At 47.9% G+C, this 20520-nt stretch overlaps 1 protein-coding gene across 4 annotated transcripts in view; it reads left to right on the top strand.

The window, feature by feature from the left end:
- Window positions 1-20520, top strand: part of PITPNM3 (PITPNM family member 3) — a 901527-nt gene that overhangs the window by 850812 nt on the left and 30195 nt on the right. For all 4 annotated transcript variants that reach the window (XM_073667825.1, XM_073667827.1, XM_073667826.1 and 1 more), the window contains one exon: window positions 17056-17247. In XM_073667825.1, coding sequence (XP_073523926.1) covers window positions 17056-17247 — 192 coding nt within the window. The remainder of the gene's footprint in view (window positions 1-17055; window positions 17248-20520) is intronic.

The following is a 20520-nucleotide window of genomic DNA, read 5'->3' as shown; positions in this document are numbered from 1 at the left end:
GGACATACTTAGAGGAAAGCCACACCTTGTCCCCTGGACAGAATAGAGGTGGGTCCAAACGTCTCTTGTCAGCATGTCTCTTCATCCGCTCAGAGGATTGTAGCAATGCCATTTTAGTGTCCTCCCAAATCACGAAAAGTTTCTGATGAGAGACTCCGCAGCAGGATTGTCCACCGAAGTAGAAACAGGAAATGGAATATTGGGATGCTGACCGTACACCACAAAGAATGGAGATTTGCATGAGGACTCACTCACATGGTTACTGTAGGAAAATTCATCCCAAGGTAGGAGCTCCACCCAGTCACTATGGTGAGTGTTGACGAAATGCCGAAGGAAACTAGTGAGGATCTGAGTGATACGCTCAACCTGACCATTGGACCGAGGATGATAGGCCGAAGAGAAGTCCAAAGCGTATAGATGACCACAGGGTGCAGAGCCCCCTCTAGCAAGAACCGCCATTCCTCTAATGCCAGTTTAATAGCAAGCAGTTGTCGATCACCAATGGAATAATTGCGCTCCGAGGGAGAGAAGAGTTTGGAAAAGAAGCCGCAGGTTACCATTCGCCCGGATGAGGACTTCTAGGTGAGAACTGCTCCGGCCCCAGAGGAAGAGGCGTCAACCTCCAAGAAGAACTGCTTGTTACCATCAGGACGATGAAGCACCAGAGCAGAGGAGAAAGCTTGTTTCAAGGATATGAAGGCGGAAAACGTCCATTCCTTGGGGTTAATCCCTTTGCGGGTCAGAGCAGAGATGGGAGCTGTCCGGGAGGAAAAGTGAGGGACGAACAGGCGGTAATAATTAGCGAACCCCAAAAACCGCTGAATAGCCTTCAACCCCTCCGGTCGGGGCCATTTTAGAATGGCAAACACCTTTTCAAGATCCATCTTAAGCCCGGTCTCCGAGATTATGTATCCCAGGAAGGGAAGAGATGTCTGTTCAAAGACGCATTTCTCGAATTTTGCATACAGACGATTCTTCCTGAGAATCTGCAGTACCTGTCGAACATCTCTACGATGCGAGGGCAGATCAGAAGAGAACACCAGGATGTCGTCCAGATACACTACCACGCATGAGTACAGTAGATCTCAGAAGATATCATTCACCAGTTCTTGGAAGACTGCTGTGCATTGCAGAGTCCGAAGGGCATCACACGGTACTCGTAGTGGCTATCCCGGGTGTTGAATGCTGTCTTCCACTCATCACCTTGGCGAATCCGGATAAGATTGTATGCGCCACGGAGATCGAGCTTAGTAAAGACCTTGGCGCCCTTGAGGTGGTCAAACAACTCGGAGATGAGAGGCAGAGGACACTTATTTTTGATAGTGATTTGATTTAGGCCCCTATAGTCAATACATGGGCGAAGAGAGCCAACCTTCTTCTTGACGAAGAAGAATCCTGCTCCTGCCGGAGAGGTGGATTTCTGGATAAATTCCCTAGCAAGATTCTCCTCGATGTATTCGGACATGGCTCTGGTCTCGGCCACCGACACGGGGTAAATTCGACCTTGGGGAGGTGAAGCACCAGGGATGAGGTCAATAGGACAGTCATACGGCCTATGTGGTGGTAGTGTCTCAGCCTCCTTCTTGTCAAAGACGTCAGCAAACGACCAGTAGGGTGCTGGCAAGCCGGGCAAATTAGCTGGAGAGGACGGAGGTCGAGCAGGACGGACAGGAACCAAGCAGGTCCTGTGACACTCCTGACCCCAACGGAGCACCTCTCCCAAATTCCAATTCAAGACCGGCTCATGTGTTTGAAGCCAGGGTAGACCAAGCAGTAATGAGTGGGAGAGGCCGGACAGTACATAGAAGGAGATTATCTCCGAGTGTAGCATTCCTACCTGAAGAACTACAGGCTCGGTGATGAACAAGATGGATTCAGAAAGAAGCTTCCCATCCACGGAGGAGACCGCTAATGGATCCGCAAGATGTTAGATAGGGATCTGATACTGCTCCACAATGGCCTGTTGGATGAGATTCCCAGCGGCACCGGAATCTAGGTAGGCAGTCTCGAAGAAGTGTCTCTTACTGCAAGTGATCGATACAGACAAAGTCAGGGGTGGAGAGTAAGAATTTTTGCCTAGAATGACCTCTCCAAGCGATCCAAGACCCTGGAGTTTCCCGGTCTCACTGGACATAAATGGATTAGATGCTCAGTACTGCCACAGTAAAAGCAACTTCCCTCGGCGCGGCGGATCTCCTAACGAGACTTGACCATCTTTACTTGGTCTATTTGCATAGACTCTGGGGAGGAGGCCAAGGCTGATGCTGGTTGAGAGACTGGAAGGTTGGTGCAGGTTGGTGCAAGGTGCAGAGACCTTTTCTCACGGATCACCTCCTTTGAATGCTCCTGGTACCGGATGTCGATCCATGTGGCCAACGACACCAGGTCGTCCAGAGAGGTCAGTATGTCACGACGACTAGCTCATCCTTGATCCGCCCAGAAAGGCCCTCCCAAAAGGTAGACACCAGAGCCTCGTTGTTCCAGGCGAGTTCTGACGTGAGGGTGTGGAAATGCACAGCGTACTGGCCCACAGTGAGACTCCCTTGGCGGAGTCGAAGGAGGATGGAGGCAGTCGAAGATGTGCGTCTGGGCTCATCGGACACCCTCCAGAAAGCCACGAGGAAAGCCTGGAGATCGGACACCAGACGATCCCCTCTCTCCCACATGGGGTTAAGCCATGCCAACGCCTCTCTGGTGAGATGAGACATAATGAATGCCACTTTAGCCCAGTCAGAAGCGAACTGATGAGCCAGGAGCTCAAAGTGCAGCGTGCACTGATTGACGAAGCCCCGACATAGAGCGGGATCACCACCAAAACGTGGAGGAGCAGATAGTCGGGGTCCAACGCTGGGTGTCATACTGCTGCTGGGAAGAGGTGCCGCCAGAGCAGATGCCGCTTGGCTAGAGGCGGACGCAGCCAGGGTGGACAGTGCATCCAGATGGGAGTTTACAGTCCGCAGGTAGGACAGGATAGTATCCTGTTGAGATCTCTGGCGAGAGACCTCTTGATACAGGACTGAAAGTGAAGGAGCCTGGGAGCCACCGGATTCCATGGCCTGTGCAAACTGTTACGGGTCCTGAAGAGGGAACTACTGTGCCGTGGTACAAGGAGGGACCAGAGGGGCGTAACTAAGTGCCTACCCAGACCTACCCTGGCTACACGGCGGCTTAGTCGACTCCGTGAACCAAGGAGGGACCGGGAAGGTGAACCAGGTGCCACTCTGGGACCGACCTTGTGTGAGAGCAGGCGACTCCAACAGGGCTGATAGACGAAGCGTACAAGCACGACAGATGGGCAGACAGATGTGCACGGCTGGTAGGCAGATGGACGGAGCTGACCGACGGACAGGCTCAGCTGGCAGGCTGATTGGCGGGCACTGCTGATAGACAGGCCGGTGGGCATGGCAGATAGGCAGGATGGCAGGCACGGCAGATAGGCAGGCTGGTGGGCACGGCTGTAAGACAGGCTGGTGGGCACGGCTGAAAGACAGGCTGGCGGGCACGGCTGAAAGACAGGCTGGCGGACAGCACTGGGACCTGAGGGCTGGAGAGAGTGTTAACACACAAACTACAACATTGCACAGGCACCTCCATTTTGGAGGAGGTGCCTAAAATATCAGCTGTCCTCTGGCCATTGGCCAGGGACATATTAGGACGGCGCGTGCGGCCCCTTTAAGAAGCAGGGAGCGCGCGCGCCCTAAAAACAGTGCCCGGGGATCTGCGCACCCTGGACACACACAGACGGGGGAGCGGAGGACGCCGGAGCAGAGCCGCGGCGGTAAGGGGGTCGGCGTCTCTGCCGGCCTGGAGGCAGAGACACAGTCGCTACAATAGCCTTTGATTGCCACATACTGTATGAATACTGTATTTACCTGCAGAATACTTGTACAGCTGCAGGTAAATACCTTTTGGCTGACATGGTTTTTTAAAGCACTATTCCTGCAGTTTGGTTTTTCAGTGCTGGAGTGGTGCTTCTAATCTATAGTCCCTGATTTTAGGTAGTATTATACTTACTCGCTGCTGTCTTCAGCTATTTTCAGGGCTGCTCCTATCCCACGGTGTCATCTTGTGACCGCAACACCTGACAGGCCGGAAGTCAGAAGTAACAGTCACAAGTAGTGTTGAGCGATACCTTCCGATATCAGGAAATATCGTATCGGATTGGATCGGGCCGATACCCAAAAAGTATCGGATATCGCCGATTCCGATACCGGAAACCAATGCAAGTCTATGGGACACAAATATCGGAATGAAAATAAACCCTTTCTTTCCTTGTAGGTTAATTCTACATGAAGGAAAACAACTAAGAATAATGTAGAATGACATGAAAAGCCGGCAATTCATCAGCGGCATACACCGGTACCCGACAATTTACAACAGAAAGAATAGAGCTTCACACATAGATTAGATAGAAACATGTCAGTCACATATATATGAAGTACAGTGACAGTGTTGCTTACTGTACTTGTCATTTAGTGTAAAGGATTTATTAAAAAAAATATTAGTGTTTTCGTGCACCGTCTCTTTAAAAAAGCCGGCCGGGCATTCAGCAGCGGTACCCGACAATTTATAACAGACAGAATAGAGCTTCACACATAGATTAGATAGATAGAAACATGTCAGCCACATATATAAGAAGTACAGTGACAGTGTTGCTTACTGTACTTGTCATTTAGTGTAAAGGATTTATTTAAAAAAATAATAGTGTTTTCATGCAGCGTCTCTTTAAAAAAGCCGGCCGGCAATTCAGCATCTGTACCCGACAATTTAGAATAGAAGGAATAGAGAATCACACATAGATTAGATAGATAGAAACATGTCAGTCACATATATATGAAGTACAGTGATAGTGTTGCTTACTGTACTTGTCATTTAGTGTAAAGGATTTATTTAAAAAAATAATAGTGTTTTCATGCACCGTCTCTTTAAGAAAGCCGGCCGGCAATTCAGCATCTGTACCCGACAATTTATAACAGAAAGAATAGAGGATCACACATAGATTAGATAGATAGAAACATGTCAGTCACATATATATGAAGTACAGTGACAGTGTTGATTACTGTACTTGTCATTTAGTGTTAAAATAAAGGATTTATTTAAAAAAAAATTGGCGTGGGGTTCCCCTTAATTTTAGGCTCTAGCGGAGGTTAAGCAGACAGCTGGGGCAAATGTTTGAAGCCTGGGAAGGGGGTAATACCCACGGAGCTTCCCTGGCTACTAATATCAGCCCCCAGCTGAATACCTAGCCTTTACTAGCTATTAAAATGGGGGAACCCCCCCAAAAAAAATAACGTGGGGTCCCCCCTAATTTAATAGCTAGCACAGGCTAGGCAGACAGCTGGGGGCTGATATTAATAGCCCAGGAAGGGTGCCATGAATATTGGCCCCCTCCCAGGCTAGAAACACCAGCCGTCAGCCGCCCCAGAAATGGCGCATCCATAGGATGCGCCAATTCTGGCACTTAGCCTCGCTCTTCCACGCTGCCCTGGTGCGGTGGCAGGGGGTAATAGGGTTGGGGTTGATGTCAGCTTATAATGCCAGCTGACATCAAGCCCAGGTTAGTAATGGAGAGGCGTCTATAAGACACCCCCATTACTAACCCCATAGTCAAAGTTAAAAGAAAACACAAACACCCAGAATAAAGTCCTTTAATTGAAATAAAGACACAATTCTTTATTGTTCTAAATTAAACCATACTTACCATCACGCCCATTCCAGCTGAAGCCAACGATCTCCTGCAATAAAAGTAAAATAATAAAGCAACCTCATCCTTACCTTTCCATGGTTCCCACGACAGCTTCAGCTCTGCTACATCGAGATGACAGGCTGGACCGCAGCAGAACGCTGCCATCCAGCCTGTCATCCCGCAGACACTGAGAAGCGCAGGCATGCTTGCGCTCCTCAGTGTCTCTCTGTGACGTCATCCAGATGAGCCGAGTTCATGTCCAATGAACTCAGCTCACCTCATGCACGTCACTGACAGCGTGGGAAAATTCTCCTGCACTCAGCGCTTCAGCGTGAGAATTCTCCCACGCTGTCAGTGACATACATGAGGTGAGGTCATGTCCAAGGAACTCAGCTCACCTCATGCACGTCACTGACAGCGTGGGAAAATTCTCACGCTGAAGCGCTGAGTGCAGGAGAATTTTCCCACGCTGTCAGTGACGTACATGAGGTGAGCTGAGTTCATTGGACATGACCTCGGCTTATCTGGATGCCGTCACAGCCAGACACTGAGGAGTGGAAGTATGCCTGCGCTTCTCAGTGTCTGCGGGATGACAGGATGGATGGCAGCGTTCTGCTGCGGTCCAGCCTGTCATCTCGATGTAGCAGAGCTGAAGCTGTCGTGGGAGCCATGGAAAGGTAAGGATGATGTTGCTTTATTATTTTACTTTTATTGCAGGAGATCGTTGGCTTCAGCTGGAATGGGCGTGATGGTAAGTATGGTTTAATTTAGAACAATAAAGAATTGTGTGTTTATTTCAATTAAAGGACTTTTTTCTGGGTGTTGTGTTTTTTTAAATACTTTACTAGAAATTCATGGTGGTCATGTCTAATATTGGCGTGACCCCATGAATTTCGGGCTTAGGGCCAGCTGATAATGCCAAGCTGGCCTTAACCCCTTTATTACCCAGTGAGCCACCGCACCAGGGCCCTGGATGAGTTGGGTACAGCGCCAGAAGATGGCGCTTCTATGAACGCGCCATTTTCTGGGGCGGCTGCGGACTGCAATTTGCAGCGGGGGTGGCCCAGAAAGCTTGGGTCTCCCTGCGCTGCGGATTCCAGCCCCCAGCTGCCTAGTTGTATCTGGCTGGGCACAAAAATAGGGCGAAGCCCCACGCATTTTTTTTTAAAATTATTTCATGAAATTCATGGAATAATTAAGAAAAAAAGGGCTTCCCTATATTGTTGTGTCCGGCCAGGTACAAATAGGCAGCTGGTGGTTGGGGGCAGCCTGTTCCTGCCTGCTGTACCTGGCTGGACACAAATATAGGGCGAAGCCCCACGTCAATTTTTTTTAAAATAAATCCTTTATTTTAACACTAAATGACATTTGAGGAGTTAATAAAGATGCAGTCCCTAAATTATTATTTATTTTTTAATTAATTTTTCCCAAAACTTTTGACGTGGGCTTCGCCATATTTTTGTATGCCAGCCAGGTACAGCATCCAGCTTCTATGAACGCGCCATTTTCCGGGGTGGCTGCGGACTGCAATTTTCAGCGGGGGGGGGGGGGGGCAGAAAGCTTGGGCCTCCCTGCGCTGCAGATTCCATCCCCCAGCTGCCTAGTTGTACCTGGCTGGACACAAAAATAGGGAGAAGCTTCACGTATTTTTTTTTTTTAATTATTTCATGAAATTCATGAAATAATTAAGAAAAAAAGGGCTTCCCTATATTGTTGTGTCCAACCAGGTACAAATAGGCAGCTGGTGGTTGGGGGCAGCCCGTTCCTGCCTGCTGTACCTGGCTGGACCCAAATATAGTGCAAAGCCCCACGTCAATTTTTTTTAAATCATTTCAGGAAATTCATGAAATAATTTAAAAAAATTGATGTGGGGCTTCGCCCTATATTTGTGTCCAGTCAGGTACAGCAGGCAGGAACGGGCTGCCCCCAACCACCAGCTGCCTATTTGTACCTAGCCGGACACAACAATATAGGGAAGCCCTTTTTTTCTTAATTATTCCATGAATTTCATGAATTTAAAAAAAAAAAAACGTGGAGCTTCGCCCTATTTTTGTGTCCAGCCAGGTACAACTAGGCAGCTGGGGGCTGGAATCTGCAGCGCAGGGAGGCCCAAGCTTTCTGGGCCCCACCCGCTGCAAATTGCAGTCCGCAGCCGCCCCGGAAAATGGCGCGTTCATAGAAGCGCCATCTTCTGGCGCTGTACCCAACTCATCCAGGGCCCTGGTGCGGTGGCTCACTGGGTAATAAAGGGGTTAAGGCCAGCTTGGCATTATCAGCTGGCCCTAAGCCCGAAATTCATGGGGTCACGCCAATATTAGACATGACCACCATGAATTTCTAGTAAAGTATTTAAAAAAAACACAAACACCCAGAAAAAAGTCCTTTAATTGAAATAAACACACAATTCTTTATTGTTCTAAATTAAACCATACTTACCATCACGCCCATTCCAGCTGAAGCCAACGATCTCCTGCAATAAAAGAAAAATAATAAAGCAACCTCATCCTTACCTTTCCATGGCTCCCACGACGGCTCCAGCTCTGCTATATCGAGATGACAGGCTGGACCGCAGCAGAACGCTGCCATCCAGCCTGTCATCCCGCAGACACTGAGAAGCGCAGGCATACTTCCACTCCTCAGTGTCTGGCTGTGACGGCATCCAGATGAGCCGACAATGAACTTGGCTCACCTCATGTACGTCACTGACAGCGTGGGAGAATTCTCCTGCACTCAGCGCTTCAGCGTGAGAATTTTCCCACGCTGTCAGTGACGTGCATGAGGTGAGGTCATGTCCAATGAACTCGGCGCACCTCATGCACGTCACTGACAGCGTGGGAGAATTCTCACGCTGAAGCGCTGAGTGCAGGAGAATTTTCCCACGCTGTCAGTGACGTGCATGAGGTGAGCTGAGTTCATTGGACATGACCTCGGCTCATCTGGATGACGTCACAGAGAGACACTGAGGAGCGCAAGCATGCCTGCGCTTCTCAGTGTCCGCGGGATGACAGGCTGGATGGCAGCGTTCTGCTGCGGTCCAGCCTGTCATCTGGATGTAGCAGAGCTGAAGCTGTCCTGGGAACCATGGAAAGGTAAGGATGAGGTTGCTTTATTATTTTACTTTTATTGCAGGAGATCGTTGGCTTCAGCTGGAATGGGCGTGGCGGTAAGTATGGTTTAATTTAGAACAATAAAGAATTGTGTCTTTATTTCAATTAAAGGACTTTTTTCTGGGTGTTTGTGTTTTTTTTTAAATACTTTACTAGAAATTCATGGCGGTCATGTCTAATATTGGCGTGACCCCATGAATTTCGGGCTTAGGGCCAGCTGATAATGCCAAGCTGGCCTTAACCCCTTTATTACCCAGTGAGCCACCGCACCAGGGCCCTGGATGAGTTGGGTACAGCGCCAGAAGATGGCGCTTCTATGAACGCACCATTTTCCGGGGCGGCTGCGGACTGCAATTTGCAGCGGGTGGGGCCCAGAAAGCTTGGGTCTCCCTGCGCTGCAGATTCCAGCCCCCAGCTGCCTAGTTGTACCTGGCTGGACACAAAAATAGGGCGAAGCGCCACACATTTTTTTTTTTAATTATTTCATGAAATTCATGGAATAATTAAGAAAAAAAGGGCTTCCCTATATTGTTGTGTCCGGCTAGGTACAAATAGGCAGCTGGTGGTTGGGGGCAGCCCGTTCCTGCCTGCTGTACCTGGCTGGACACAAATATAGGGCGAAGCCCCACATAATTTTTTTTTAATTATTTCATGAATTTCCTGAAATAATTAAAAAAAAATTGACGTGGGGCTTCACACTATATTTGTGTCCAGCCAGGTACAGCAGGCAGGAACGGGCTGCCCCCAACCACCAGCTGCCTATTTGTACCTAGCCGGACACAACAATATAGGGAAGCCCTTTTTTTCTTAATTATTCCATGAATTTCATGAAATAATTAAAAAAAAAAAAACGTGGAGCTTCTCCCTATTTTTGTGTCCAGCCAGGTACAACTAGGCAGCTGGGGGATGGAATCTGCAGCGCAGGGAGGCCCAAGCTTTCTGCCCCCCCCCCCCCCCTGCTGAAAATTGCAGTCCGCGGCCGCCCCGGAAAATGGCGCGTTCATAGAAGCTGGATGCTGTACCTGGCTGGCATACAAAAATATGGCGAAGCCCACGTCAAAAGTTTTGGGAAAAATTTATTAAAAAATAAATAATAATTTAGGGACTGCATCTTTATTAAGTCCTCAAATGTCATTTAGTGTTAAAATAAAGGATTTATTTTAAAAAAAAATGGCGTGGGATCCCCCATAATTTTAGTCTCTAGCGGAGGTTAAGCAGACGGCTGGGGCAGATGTTTGAAGCCTGGGAAGGGGGTAAAACCCACGGAGCTTCCCAGGCTACTAATATCAGCCCCCAGCTGAATACCTAGCCTTTACTAGCTATTAAAATGGGGGACCCCCCCAAAAAAAATGACGTGGGGTCCCCCCTATTTTAATAGCTAGCAAAGGCTAGGCAGACAGCTGGGGGCTGATATTAATAGCTCAGGAAGGGTGCCATGAATATTGGCCCCCTCCCAGGCTAGAAACACCAGCCGTCAGCCGCCCCAGAGATGGCGCATCCATAGGATGCGCCAATTCTGGCACTTAGCCTCGCTCTTCCACGCTGCCCTGGTGCGGTGGCAGGGGGTAATAGTGGTGGGGTTCATGTCAGCGCCAGCTGCCATGAAGCCCAGGTTAGTAATGATGACCGTCTATATGACACCCCCATTACTAACCTACAAAGTGTTAAAAAGAAAAAACACACTACACCCAGAAAAAAATAATTTATTTGAAATAAAACACCATTTTATTTAATTCTTAGTTTACTAAAAAAAAAATAGTTACCTGTCCACGTTCCTGCGCTGATCTCCCATGCACAGCTGTCACATCTGGAGATGGTGACAGCTGTGCATGGCTGCTGTAAGCTCACGCTGCCGGGAACACGTCCGCTCCCGGCAGCGGGAGCCACTGACTGAGGTCACCGGAGTGCATTCAGGCAGCGCAGCTCCGGAGACCTCCTTTACGGCAGTGCTGTACCGTGGGAATTTCTCACGATACAGCAGTGCCGTAAAGGAGCTAACCGGAGCAGCGCTGCCTGAACTCCGGTGAACCCTTACGGCCCCGTCATTCTAGCGGCGGCAGCGGTTCAGAGCGGTCACATTCTATGTGGCTGCTCTGAACTGGAGATCATCGTGGGACACTCGTGGACTACTATGGAGGGGTAAGGATAAGGTTGTGGTTTATTATTTTATATTTTATTACAGGAGATCGATGGCTTCGGGGAATTAGGTGTCTAGGTGAGTATAGGTGTAGTTTTTTATTTTTTACTTTATTTTAGGTGGCGATCGGCGGGGACAGGTAATGTATGAACTAATTTCTTTTAGGTAACCACTGGCCACCAATGACATGTATTTAAAATTTATTGGGGACACAGTAGGGCAATTTAAATAGCAGGATCAGGCTGATGGGAACTACTGCTCCCATCGAGCTGATCCTGCTGGCAGGAGTGGACGGGGGACAGACATAGGCCGATGGGAGTAGTAGTGTCACATCGGCCTATGTCTGCCTGCACGCACAGACACCCCGCACACACACCCCGCACACACACACACCCCGCACACACACCCCGCACACACTAATCATGACGGGTCTGGGAGGAGTAGCTGACCTGTGCGGCCGTGGGAAAGTTGATGTGAGTTCATGCAGTCAAGCATGAACTCACATGAACCCTCTGAGGGCACCGCGGCTACTTCAAATGAACAGCTGATCGGCATCACCTGATACCTCAGCTGTTCATTTGAAATAACAGGCGGGAAAGCGCAGCACAGAACGGGAAAGCCGGCGGTGAAGTCTTTTCACTGCCGGCTTCCCCGCCCGGGTCCTTCGCTCCTTGGTGCTGCGCTCCCCGCCCGGTCCTAATTTACGATTGGGATTGGAGGTGGCGAGGGGAGCGGAGGATCGGGGTGGGAGGCTGCGGGGAAGCAGTATGGGGCTGCGTGATTGTTTAAAAGCCGGCGGCTTTTTACCGCGCGCCGGCTTTTAAACAATCAGGAGAATTCTCCCACGCTGGGATGGCATTCTGATGACAAGCTGGATCGCAGCTGAGCGCTGCCATCCAGCTTGTCATCCTTCACAGACACTGCAGAGCGCAGGCATTATGGGAACTTCCGATTCCGGTATTCGATATTATAAAAGTATCGGAATTAAGTATCGGAATTCCGATACAGTGAATATCGGCCGATACCCGATATTTCAGTATCGGAATGCTCAACACTAGTCACAAGCTCTCAGTGCAAGTCTATAAGAGTCAGAACATGACTCTCATAGACTTGTATTGAAAAATTACCTCTGGCTCGCTCCAGAAAACACTTGAGCAATCTGGCAGGCCACAAACTACTGGAGACTGATGGGAGCGGTGGTGATAGAAGGTGAAGACGGCGGCCGGAAAGTATAAGAGTAGGGATAGGGACCTTAGATTAGAAGCTCCTCTCCAGAGCTGCAATAAAATAACAATGCTGGAGTGGTGCTTTATTATTGGGATCAAGCACTGTAACACACAAGGTGATATACACAACGCAGAGAAACACCTTATTACTTGCTACTCATGTAGGATTTTAACAATGTTCAGATATCGTTGTAATAAAAGCTAAACATACAGTAATCCTACTGGAGTTCATGATCACAATTAAATGTCAAATGACAATACAAGATAATTTCTTTTGTGTTGTTTAAAAAAAAAAATAAATATATATATATATATATATATATATATATATATATATAGTATAGAGAGCCATGGTGTGTAAGTTTCTTATGTTATGTAATCACTGTCTATTGTCATTGCTTTAAATGAAGTTAAGTTTAGATCATTTTTTTGGTTGTTTTGTATCCAGTGCGCATGCAAATCAGGACAAATGAACAGTAGGGTGCTCCTATATCTGAAAAAGGGCTTCTAAAATTCTAAAGTTTCCAAAATATCACAGTATTCTGAACACTGTCAGGTGAAGAACATGCATTACCTTATGATAATGTCACCTGTTAAAGGGACTCTGTTCAAACAAAGTACAGGCGCTCGGTGCTTCACGGCGGAGCCAATCATTTATATACACCTTCCTACCTGCTTGGTTTTCATCTATTGCTGCCCTTTTCTGCATCTACGAAACCAGAGCTGTCAAAGAAGAGGGGGGTGGAGATAGAGGGAAATCAAGCAGGGTGGGAAGGTGCACTTAAAGGAACTCTGTCACCACAGAATGACTGTTCAAACCAGTCCCCTGTCGGTGATGCCAAACATTTATATACACCTTCCCACCTGCTTGTTTTCCCTTTATCTCCACCCCCTCTGTTCTTTGACAGCTCTGGCTTCATAGAGCCATAGAATGGTGGAGATAGAAGGAAAACAAGTAGGTGGGAAGGTGTATTTATGTCTTTGGCCACTCCAAGGGGGCACTGAGCGCTTGTACTTGGTTTGAACAGTCATACTGTGCTGACAGAGTCCCTTTAAGGGAAGGATAACGTGGGCAGCAAGTGAACAGGCTCATGATGCATGTTAAGAGCAAAGGTTAGCCATCTTGTCTGATACCAAAGAAGATCTACTGTAGCAGAAATCACTGAAAGCTTTAGTATTGCCTATAACGGAAAGGTGTCAGACCCCTCAGTGCATCACGACACGCTGCATATGAGGCTGCAGAGCCACAGGCAACGTGCTCATGCTTATGCACCTAAAATTGGGAGGTAGGCATTACAATGGGATCATAAAGTAATAGAAGACGGTGGTCTGGTCTGATATATTGTAGCGCCGGCGTCCCTGTCCTCTGCTAGGCAGGGACGCTGTTCCCCTCACCTCTCTGCTCCGTGCCCGGCGTCCTCCTCCTGCTCTGCTGGCAGCGCGCGCTCCTTCCCGGCCACTGTGCTTAGGGCGCGCGCGCGCGCTCTCCCTCCCTCTTAAAGGGGCCGCGCGCGCTGTCCTAAGGAGTCCCCGGCCAATGGCCGGAGGACTTCACCATATATAAGGCACCTCCCCCAAAATGGAGGTGCCCGAGCAATGTTGTTGCACTGTTCACTACTCTGCTTCAGCCCTCAGGTCCCGTTGCCAGTTACCTGCCAGATTCCTGCCTGATTATCTGCTACCTGCCTGCTAGTCTGAGGTCCGACGGTCTGCCTTACTTCTCCTGTCAGTCTGTCTAAGGACCAGCCTGCCCGCTCACCTGGGAGCGCACATCAGCCACCTGCCTGCTTGCCCAAGGTCCGACGGTCTGCCTTACTTCTCCTGTCAGTCTGTCTAAGGACCAGCCTGCCCGCTCACCTGGGAGCGCATATCAGCCACCTGCCTGCTTGCCCGAGGTCCGACGGTCTGCCTTCCAACTCCTGTCAGTCTGTCTATGGACCAGCTTGCCCGCTCACCTGGGAGCACACACCTGCTACCTGCCTGCTAGTCTACCTGGAGGCTCCGCCGTCACGTGCTGTGACCACCTGCCTGTCCAGTGACTCCTGCTCGCTCACCTGGGAGCGCTCATCAGCTGCCTGTCTACTAGCCTACCTGGAGGCTCTGCCGTCACGTGCTGTGACCACCCGCCTGTCCAGAGACTTCTGCCCGCTCACCTGGGAGCGCTCATCTGCCGCCTGTCTGTTGGTCTTCCTGGAGGCTCCGCCGTCACATGCTGTGACCACCCGTTCATCCAGAGACTCTCGCCTGCTCACCTGGGAGCTCACGTCTATCATCAGCCGCCACAGGTCGTACCAACCCTTTACCTAGAGACTGCCCCGGTCACTTGCCGTGACCATCTGCCCGTTCATCCAGAGACTGCCCCGGTCACTTGCCGTGACCTCCAGCCCGTTCACTCAGAGACTGTCCCGGTCACCTGCTGTGACCATCAGCCCGTTCATCCAGAGACTGCCCCGGTCACTTGCCGTAACCTCCAGCCCGTTCACTCAGAGACTGTCCCGGTCACCTGCTGTGACCTCCTGCCCGTCTTCCCTGGTCGCCACCCACTCCCTTACAAGGACTGCCCCCTTGTATAGTAGCTCAGAGGTTCCGCCTCCCAGACCCGTTGCATATATCACATGGACAACTAAGTATATGTGCGCTCCTTGCCTCTGGAGGAGATGGAAGCAGAAAGCACCATGGGAAGAAGGATGTCATGTCTGATGAATGAGATTTGCAATGGCTTCATTTGGACAGCAAGGATCATTTACCTGTGCAGGAGATGGCACCAGGACGCAGTATGGGAAGAAGGCGAGCTGGCAGAGGCAGTGTGATGACCTGGACAACTTTCTGCTATTAAACTTTGGGTCCTGACATTTCTGCAGATGTTACCTTGACACACTGCAGGCCTAAACATTATACAGACCACGCACAAACCTTCATAGCAACAACAATCCCTAATGGAAGTGGCCTTTTGTAGCAGGAATAGGCGAGATGTGATCTGCCACACTGCAAAATTGTTCAAGGTGTTGATTTGATGTCAAAATTTCTGAGATCTTTGGGTATTTTAGGGTTATGCTAGAAAAAAAATAAGATTTTCCTGAATCTAAATTATTTGCAATTTGCTTTCTGCAAATTCAGCAAGATGGTGGCTGTCTGGCTTCTATTTTGTTGAATTGTAGAGGGCTGAAACAATTCTCACCTCAGACCTCATCCGTTCCGCCACTGCAGTCCCCAGTCCCCTATAGGCCTAAAGTGTTAAGAAAGGTCAAAAGAATTGGAGCATTGTTAATGGCATGTGATCAGGTCACTGTTTTCATGTTTAACCTAAAATGGAAAGCTGAGTGCTGATTGGTTGTAGCTGCAGACTCTTCTAGTCTTTGCCTCCTCTAGTTTTATACATGAGGCTACTTATTGAAAGCATGAATATATATAATAAATCCATGGGAAGAGTAAATTAGCTGCGCTCAGTACAGATGTTTCTATGTTGTAACGTAAATAATTGATAGTATTACTGCTCGTGAATCATGGCTCCCAAGAGAGGTGCAGTGAGATCCAGCTGCTCCAATTGTACTTCTGCCCTCCTACCTCCGAAGCAGAGCAGAAAATAGCTCCAGGCTTAGGAAGGTGCGTAAGAAGACGAAGATATGAAGAAGAAGAAGCGCCATGTGATGAAAAGAACTCTCATTTTTTTCCAGTCTGGGCATTTTGAAAGGGGACATGAATAATTGAATATAAATTGGAATTCCTTTGTGTGCGTATGGAAACATTACATAAAGTGTCCGCTTATCCGTGACTGTCGCTAATGGATAATAATGAATTTACTATAGTTGACTCTAGTAACAGAAAATGACAGCACCTAATGCTCTGGTTTTCTTCATCACACAATCTTATATCTGATGCTTTGACACTTTGTTCCTTAGTTCTAATCCATTTGTTTAAAGAGTAAATTAGGTTTTCACTTTTTTTCCCCATAAATGAATGGTACACATGGAAATAAGAAACTTTCTAATATATCTTATGGGAAACATCTGCTTCTTTCTTCTCCTGGACTGATCTTTCACTTTGTAAACTCTGTATTCAGTAAAGACAGATTTTCACATTATTGAGTTATTGTGACTGTGTGCGTCTGCCTCTCGCTCCTTCCTCTTTCTGCCTTTTCCGCATCTCCATAGAATTTTAAAAGCACTAATTGTCATCTCCTATCTCAGTAATGGGAAAATCTTTCTTCACTAAATCCAAATTTTACCCATGCATTGAGAAATGAGTGAAAGATCCGCCCAGTAGGAGAAAGAAGCAGATTTCTCTGATAATATATTTTATAAAATTGCTTATATTCATGTGTACTATTGATTTATGAAATAACAATTAAAACGATGGTTACACTTTAGGTAATGGAAATGTAAGTCTCAGTGACATACTTTTAGTTTATGCAGCTAAAAATTTGGTTACCATCCCTGAGAAAGCTTAGGGTCTCAATACATACAGAATACAGAATTACATTTACAGAGTAATTCAATTATAATAAGTTATGTCATCAGTTACCTTAAATTAATGGTCTTTAGTTTGTATAAGAGGAAATAATTATCTTGTACATTAACGATAATAGTAAATGGGACTATCAATCTGCAGCGTTTTCTATGCGTTCTCCAGGTTTTTTTTAGAGAATAAAAGGGTTTCATTAGTTCACATCTGCTTCATTATTTCATATTGCAGATAGGAAAGGGGGGAGGCTCCTGCTGCAGTCTCCCACATTACAGACAATGACTGGCTCACGGTATATGATACAGTATGTCTAATTCATGGATCCTCTAAGAACTCTCATTTCATTGACTCAGTAAATCCTTTTCATATTATTTGAATCACAACATGTTTGCAGATTTTTACAAGAAATTGAATAATGTTCTATATATTTTTCTCCAGTGGATGCTATTCAGGCTTGTAGTGCAGCATTTGTGGAGACGACTACCAACAACAACTCTTCAACGGAGGCTCCAGCATGCTCCAACTTATCAACCCCCACACAGGGTAAAGGCAGGCGGTCCAGCCTTGTGAGCATGAGCAGTGAAATGTCAGGTTCTTCAGAAAGCCTGCCATCTGCAAAAATGGCTAACAGTAAGTCAGCCCTACATTTCTACCGTGACGTTATTTAAAGAAGCCCAGCAATATATCTTTTGCTTAAATGTGTGTATATGTGCTCGTAATGTAGTGTGAGTGTATTAATACAGTATACTCACCTACCTCCGCTCTCTCCGGTGTTCAGCACTGTTCTTCTCTTCTCAGTGACCTCACCCCTCTGCAGACCAAATTGATTCAATGGTTAGTGATAACAAAAATTCTCCAGTAAATGTCACTTGCTTCACCCAGCAGTAAGTACGGCGGTGTCTAAAAATCACTAAAGTTGACAAATCCCCGGGCCTGGATGGGATACACCCGCGAGTACTGCGGGATTTAAGTAACGCCATAGATAGACCATTATTTTTAATCTTTAAAGATTCCATAATAACAGAGTCTGTACCACAGGACTGGCGTATAGCAAATGTGGTGCCAATATTCAAAAAGGGGACAAAAACTGAACTTGGAAATTATAGGCCGGTAAGCTTAACCTCTACTGTGGGTAAAATCCTGGAGGGTTTCCTAAGAGATGCTATACTAGAGTATCTGAAGAAGAATAACCTCATGACCCAATATCAACAGGGGTTTACGAGAGACCGTTCCTGTCAAACTAATCTGATCAGCTTTTATGATGAGGTAAGTTCCGGACTGGACCAAGGAAATGCAGTGGATGTTGTGTATATGGACTTTTCAAAAGCTTTTGATACGGTTCCACACAAAAGGTTGATACATAAAATGAGAACAATGGGGAAAGGCGAAAATATATGTATGTGGGTTAAGAACTGGCTCAGTGATAGGAAACAAAGAGTGGTTATTAATGGAACACACTCAGACTGGGTCTCAGTTAACAGTGGGGTACCACAGGGGTCAGTATTGGGCCCGCTTCTTTTTAACATATTTATTAATGACCTTGTAGCGGCATACAGAGTAATATTTCAATATTTGCAGATGACACTAAACTCTGCAGGGTAATCAATACAGAGGAGGACAATTTTATATTACAGGAGGTTCTATGTAAACTAGAAGCTTGGGCTGATAAATGGCAAATGAGCTTTAATGGGGATAAATGTAAGGTGTAACGGGTCTGGTAGGCGCAACCTCTGAGCAACTTATACAAGGGGGCGGTCCTTGTAAGGAAGCGGGTGGCTCCCAGGGAAGACGGGCAGGTAGTCACGGCAAGTGACAGGGACAGTCTCTGGGTAGAAGGGCAGGTAGTCACGGCAAGTGACAGGGACAGTCTCTGGGTAGAAGGGCAGGTAGTCACAGCAAGTGACAGGGACAGTCTCTGGGTAGAAGGGCAGGTAGTCACAGCAAGTGACAGGGACAGTCTCTGGGTAGACTAGCAGACAGGTAGCAGGTGGACGCTCCCAGGTGAGCGGGCAAAAGTCTCTGGACGGGCAGGTGGTCACAGCAAGTGATGGCAGAGCCTCCAGGTAGGCTAGCAGACAGGTAGCAGGTGAGCGCTCCCAGGTGAGCGGGCAAGAGTCTCTGGACTGGCAGGTGGTCACGGTAAGTGACGGCAGAGCCTCCAGGTAGGCTAGCAGGCAGGTAGCAGGTGAGCGCTCCCAGGTGAGCGGGCAAGAGTCTCTGGACTGGCAGGTGGTCACGGCAAGTGACGGCAGAGCCTCCAGGTAGGCTAGCAGGCAGGTAGCAGGTGAGCGCTCCCAGGTGAGCGGGCAGGCTGGTCCATAGACAGACTGACAGGTGTCGGAAGGCAGACCGTCGGACCGCAGGCTTGCAAGCAGGTAAGCGGATATCAGGCAGGTATCAAGCAGGAATCTGGCAGGTGACTGGCAGGTAACTGGTAACGGGACCTGAGGGCTGAAGCAGAGTGAAGGCTTTGCAACAACATTGCTCGGGCACCTCCATTTTGGAGGAGGTGCCTTATATATGGTGAGGTCCTCCGGCCATTGGCCGGGGACTCCTTAGGACGGCGCGCGTGGCCCCTTTAAGAGAGGGGGAGCGCGCGCGCGCGTGCCCTAAGCACCGTGGCCGGGAAGCAGCGCGCGCTGCCAGCAGAGCGGGAGGAGGACGCCGGGCACGGAGCGGAGAGGTGAGGGGAACAGCGTCCCTGCCTAGCAGGAGGCAGGGACGCCGACGCTACATAAGGTAATGCACTTGAGCAGAGGAAATAAAATGTATAATTATATGCTTAATTGTAAAACACTGGGCAAAACTGTCACTGAAAAAGACCATGGTGTATTGGTGGACGACAAGCTCACGTTTGGTGGCCAGTGTCAGGCAGCTGCTGCAAAGGCAAATAAAATAATGGGATGCATTAAAAGAGGCATAGATGCTCATGAGGAGAACATAATTTTACCTCTATACAAGTCATTAGTGCGACCACACTTAGAATACTGTGTACAGTTCTGGTCACCGGTGTATAAGAAAGACATAGCTGAACTAGAGAGGGTGCAGAGAAGAGCGACCAAGGTTATTAGAGGACTGGGGGTCTGCAATACCAAGACAGGTTATTACACTTGGAGTTATTACTGTGGAAAAAAGAAGGCTTAGGGGTGATATTATTACTATGTACAAGTATATGAGGGGACAGTACAAAGACCTTTCTACTGATCTTTTTACTCTGAGGCCTGAGACGGGGACAAGGGGGCATCTTCTATGTCTGGAGGAAAGAAGGTTTAATCATAATCACAGATGCGGATTCTTTACTGTAAGAGCAGTGAGACTATGGAACTCTCTGCCGCATGATGTTGTAATGAGTGATTCACTACTAAAATTTAAGAAGGGCATGGATGCCTTTCTTGAAAAGTATAATATTACAGGTTATATATACTAGATTCCTTGATAGGGCGTTGATCCAGGGAACTAGTCTGATTGCCGTATGGAGTCAGGAAGGAATTTTTTTCCCCAATGTGGAGCTTAGTGTTTGCCACATGTTTTTTTTTATTGCCTCTCTCTGGATCAACATGTTAGGCTATGGGTTGAACTAGATGGACTTTGTCTTCCTTCAACCTTAAAAACTATGTTAATATGTTACACAGTATGGAAATCAAGTGAGGCCATAGTGGTGCACAATGCATTTTGGTCACTGTCACTACAACATGTTAAACATGGGATTATTCTGGACTTGGGACTGAATAAATAAAATTAAGTATGTACAATCCCCTAGTTTGGGTTTATTGCTTTCACAGACACCATCTGCTTCTTCACAGAGTCTTACATCTTACTCTCTGTTACTGCTACTTGCTACAGTCCTTACACTTATCTTTTCCTCTGTCACTGCCCCTGCATCCAATGGGTTTAGTCTAAAAT

Source organism: Phyllobates terribilis, unplaced genomic scaffold (assembly GCF_046119375.1).
Source record: "Phyllobates terribilis strain yellow unplaced genomic scaffold, ASM4611937v1 Scaffold_2__4_contigs__length_985480577, whole genome shotgun sequence".
NCBI lineage: Eukaryota > Metazoa > Chordata > Amphibia > Anura > Dendrobatidae > Phyllobates > Phyllobates terribilis.
This window is presented reverse-complemented; position numbering and strand designations above follow the sequence as displayed.